This window comes from Pinus tabuliformis, chromosome 5_2, assembly GCF_031772625.1.
Source record: "Pinus tabuliformis cultivar Carrire ecotype Pingquan chromosome 5_2, CPIR1, whole genome shotgun sequence".
NCBI classification, from domain to species: domain Eukaryota; kingdom Viridiplantae; phylum Streptophyta; class Pinopsida; order Pinales; family Pinaceae; genus Pinus; species Pinus tabuliformis.
This window is the reverse complement of record NC_142306.1, coordinates 1,049,248,536-1,049,252,989: the sequence shown is the minus strand read 5'-3', so window position 1 is coordinate 1,049,252,989 and position 4,454 is coordinate 1,049,248,536. Positions and strand designations below refer to the sequence as shown.

The window sequence follows — 4,454 nt, the reverse complement described above, 5'->3', positions numbered from 1 at the left end:
GGGACCAGGATTTTAAAGTCAAGGCTAAGCGTTCCAGAAGGGCCGAAATCTGATTTGATCGTTCGAAACGATAATTTGACGATGAAATAAATATCACAAGGGCCAAGCTCCAACAATTAATGAAGTCATTGCCAGCTATTTCTGACGGTCGAGATTGCAAAACCCTTGAATGTGGGAATGCGCATCCGGGTCTGTAGCCGGAGTGGCGGTGAACATAGTGAGTGGCATGTGGTTCACACCCAGAAAAAAGGTATTAATAGGAGCGAACACTTCAAACTTTATGGCGACCATCACTCATCAAAGCTCATAGGCTGATTAGCGCAAGCATTCAGCAATGGCTGGATATGAACACCAAGAGAGCTCTAACATGGAGTCTCAAGGATTAATTGCCATGGATGGCTCTGTCGATCTCAAAGGGAGGCCCGTTCTCAGGTCCAAAACGGGAAGATGGAAGGCTTGTTCCTTCATCGTTGGTGAGATTATGCAATGCAATAGTTTGTTTCAATTGCTTTCTGCTCATCAATAATTAAATAAATACCAATATGTTTTTCTTCTTATTTAATACAAACTTAATATGACTTGAGTATTCTGTGATTGATTCCTTGGTTGCAATTTGTAAGGAGTGACATTTCTTCGTTAGGAATAAGAAATTGGTGATTAACTTTTTTTGGGCTTAATCTGTATGGATTGACTGATGATGTTGTTTAAACATGACAGCGTATGAGGTCTTCGAAAGGATGGCTTACTATGGGATTGCCTCCAATTTAGTGATTTACCTAACGACTAAGCTGCATGAAGGAACTGTGACCTCTTCATCGAATGTCTCTAACTGGTCTGGTACAGTTTGGATTACCCCTGTCATCGGCGCATATATTGCAGACACTCACTGGGGACGCTATTGGACATTCACAGTGTTTTCATTTGTTTATATACTGGTCTGCAACTCGTCTCTCTGCTTTCTTCCATAGTTTTGACTAACTAAACACATTTTCTTTTCTTCTGATCATGATATTTGGAATATATAAGGAAATTTTGACTAACTAAATACATTTTCTTTTCTTCTGATCATGATATTTGGAATATTCCTTACGAAGAATATTTTCGTTTTGGTGACTGAAAATTCAATGGGTAGTGGACTTTTTTGGCTGAAAATTTCATGGGCACTGGACGTTTTTTGTTTACATAACAAGTTCCTTTTTCCTTCATTATAAGGATGGGGAGAAAGTTTACATTTTAGGGTCAAAATGGGATGATGAGTGAAAGTGATGAGCAAAAACATGCATATTTCAGATAGGATGGGGGCAGAGAAGGATGGAGGTGGGTGAAAGTGAGGAAGGGAATATACATATTTCAAGTGGTTTAAGTAGAGAGAGCGCATTTGAGATGCACACTTCGATTTTGTTTTTGATATTGGTTGAGATCAAATTAATCACTCTTTATTATTTAATAGAATATATGGTAAAATATTCATAAGCAATTACTTTTCATACTTTCAATAAATTTTATGGAAAGTATTATTTATCAAAAATGATAGTTTACTTTATTTTTATCTTTATTTTATTGATTCAATGATGTTCCACAGCTATCCATTTGAGCTAACTCCTTAGTGTAGGAGATCACTTATGTAATTATCTGTTGTTGTATTTGACAGGGGATGGTAATTTTGACATTGGCCGTTGCATTGCCATCTCTGAGACCACCAGAATGCCAACCGGGCTCCAACTTATGTGAGAAAGCTTCCAAGTTTCAGGTTGGGATTTTCTACTTTGCCTTGTACGTTCTTGCTGTGGGCACTGGCGGTACAAAGCCCAACATCTCCACCATTGGTGCAGATCAGTTCGATGAATTTGATCCCAAGGAGAAGCTTCAAAAAGCCTCCTTCTTCAATTGGTGGATATTTAGTGTGTTTTTGGGAATGCTATTTGCAGATAGTTTTCTGATATACATCCAGGACCGTGTGGGATTCACTGTAGGTTATGCGATTCCCACGGTGGGATTGATTATATCTGTCATACTATTCTTAATAGGTACTCCATTTTACAGACACAAAGTTCAGAATGGGAATCCATTCAATCGCATGGCTCAAGTAATTGTTGCAGCAGTTCGTAAATGGAGAGTTAATGTGCCGTCGGATCCCACCAAACTTCATGAGGTTGACCCCAAAGAGTATGTTGCTAAAGGCAGATTCCCCATTTCTCATACTCCGATTTTGAGGTGAGTTAAACCATTAGTAGCTTTGATTTTCAGTTTTGTTAGTTTTGTAAGATATGATTAACAGTTGCAAAAACCTTGGTACGGTTAAAGAAAATGAATACAGAATACAATAACATAAACAAAAGAAAGTGGCACACATTGTGGAAACATAAAATAACAATGTTATTACATTTAACTGAAATATTGACATAAACCTGGTGTCTTTAGACTTTTACACACTTACGTTCAAATTCCAGTGAACACTGATATGTATATGAAATCCATTTAAATACTTTTCCTTTTGGCCGACTCTTCACACACAAATTTCAGTACTGATAGATGAAATCCACGCGTCTTAATCTACGTTTGGCCGTTTTTGACTTTTCAACCTAGTGTGCTTGACTTCGGCAAAAAGACACGAATATGAAATCCATTTCACATGCTTCTCAGCGTGCTTTGACTTATTTGCACCGAATTCGACGCACCGAATTCGACATTTAGAGTCTAGACTATGATTTTTTTGGGTTGGTTTGTAATAAATAAGTTCCCAGGGTTTGGGCGATTATTATTATTATAACATAATTAGTGTACTTGGTTGTTATTATTATGACATAGATGAAATGCATTTATCTTTACTCATTCATTGAAATAAAATAAATTATTTTCTACCGACATCCATACATATTAATCTTTCCAAAGCTTCACCGCAATATTATTTATTCCAAATTTCCTTTTTCTACCTTGCAGATTTTTGGACAAAGCAGCTACAAGGGATGGTTCAACCAGTCGATGGAAGCTGTGTCCTGTAACCCAAGTAGAAGAAACCAAGCTGATGCTCAAAATGCTTCCAATTTGGGTCCTTTTGTTCATACCAAGCACCTTGATTTCCCATGTAACCACGCTATTCGTAAAGCAGGGAACGACACTGAACAGACATATGGGTTCTCATTTTCAAATCCCTGCAGGCTCGCTCACATCATTTTTCGCTTTGTCAATGGTGGTATCCATTATAGTCTACGACAAAGTGTTAGTCAGGATTTTCCGAAGATTCACGGGAAACCCCCGAGGCGTCACGATCTTACAGAGGATGGGTATTGGCATCTTCGTCCACATGATATGCATGGCAGTGGCTTCCATAACCGATGTGAAACGGATCAGTGTTGTGAAAGCTCACGGTTTTGAACGTGACAGGAAAGCAGTATCCCCACTCACTGTTTTCATTTTACTTCCTCAGTTTTTGTTGGGAGGCATAGCAGAAGCCTTTCTTGAGACAGCAAAGTTAGAATTCTTTTATGATCAAGCCCCCGAGAGCATGCAGAGCATAGGAACTGCATTATATGCTAGTACATTAGGGTTTGGGGGATTTTTCACTACACTCTTTTTGAAAGGTACAACTAAGATCAGTGGAAGAAAGGGCCACACCAGCTGGGTTTTAAACAATCTGAATGCATCTCGTATTTACTACTATTATGCCTTCATGGCTATTCTTAGCTTTGTAAATTTTATGTTCTTCCTAATTGTCTCTCGGTTGTATGTTTACAAGAGAGAAACCAACGAAGCATTTAGCAACCACAGTCATGCCCATCCAGGTACAATAACAGTGGCACGTCGTGAGCTGCCCGCAGATATCAAATGTGGCGAAGACGACATAGAAATGAGGAATGTACAAAACAACGGCTATCCATCAAGGGAAGTATAAAAGCCACTGGCTGGATGACGCGGGAATGTATGATATATCTATTGAACATTAATATTTTACCGGTTTTATGGCGATCATTTAATGTTTGTAAATTACAAGCTACTGAAGGTGCAAGTTTTTCTAAAGACAATGTCATTGAAATCTCATGCCTGGCTAGAAATTTAGCTAAAGCCTTTATTCTGTTGTATTCAATTTCATTCCTATTACAATATGAAATTGAATTTAATAAACAGTTGGACACATTTGATTGGTGATTGGAACAAGCTTGGCTGATTATGGAATATCGCCATAGGTGGTACTTTTTATGCGTATCACGAGGTTAAAGCAGGGCATTCAATAAGGTAGAAATTAATATTTAACATTCTTATGTTTAGCGTAATTTTAAAATATTTCAAAAATTCGATAGACTAGTCATTGTTTAACTTTGTTTTTATTTCACTCAATTTTTAAAATATTTCCAAATCTGCGATAAAATTAACTTCAAGTTAAATAAAATTAAATTCAAAGTTATGTACAATGAAGTTAAATTCAAGTTAATGAAATCGACTTTTCTTTACAGGTA

At 37.4% G+C, this 4,454-nt stretch overlaps 1 protein-coding gene across 1 annotated transcript; it reads left to right on the top strand.

Annotated features, from left to right (window-relative positions):
* Positions 1-319: 319 nt before the first annotated feature.
* LOC149162838 (protein NRT1/ PTR FAMILY 5.2-like) lies at positions 320-3,907 on the top strand. The gene is made up of 4 exons (XM_089435808.1): positions 320-473; positions 718-935; positions 1,652-2,214; positions 2,941-3,907. Exons 1-4 carry the CDS (start codon positions 335-337, stop codon positions 3,890-3,892), a joined length of 1,872 nt encoding a protein of 623 aa, XP_089291934.1. The 5' UTR covers positions 320-334; the 3' UTR covers positions 3,893-3,907.
* Positions 3,908-4,454: the final 547 nt, after the last annotated feature.

Bases quoted from the DNA above. Each gene is read 5' to 3' on its own strand.
- LOC149162838 (XM_089435808.1), top strand. From the start codon at position 335: ATGGCTGGATATGAACACCAAGAGAGCTCTAACATGGAGTCTCAAGGA. The intron at 936-1,651 runs GTCTGCAACTCG...TGTATTTGACAG, and splicing joins TTTCATTTGTTTATATACTG to GGGATGGTAATTTTGACATT. The intron at 2,215-2,940 runs GTGAGTTAAACC...TCTACCTTGCAG, and splicing joins TCTCATACTCCGATTTTGAG to ATTTTTGGACAAAGCAGCTA.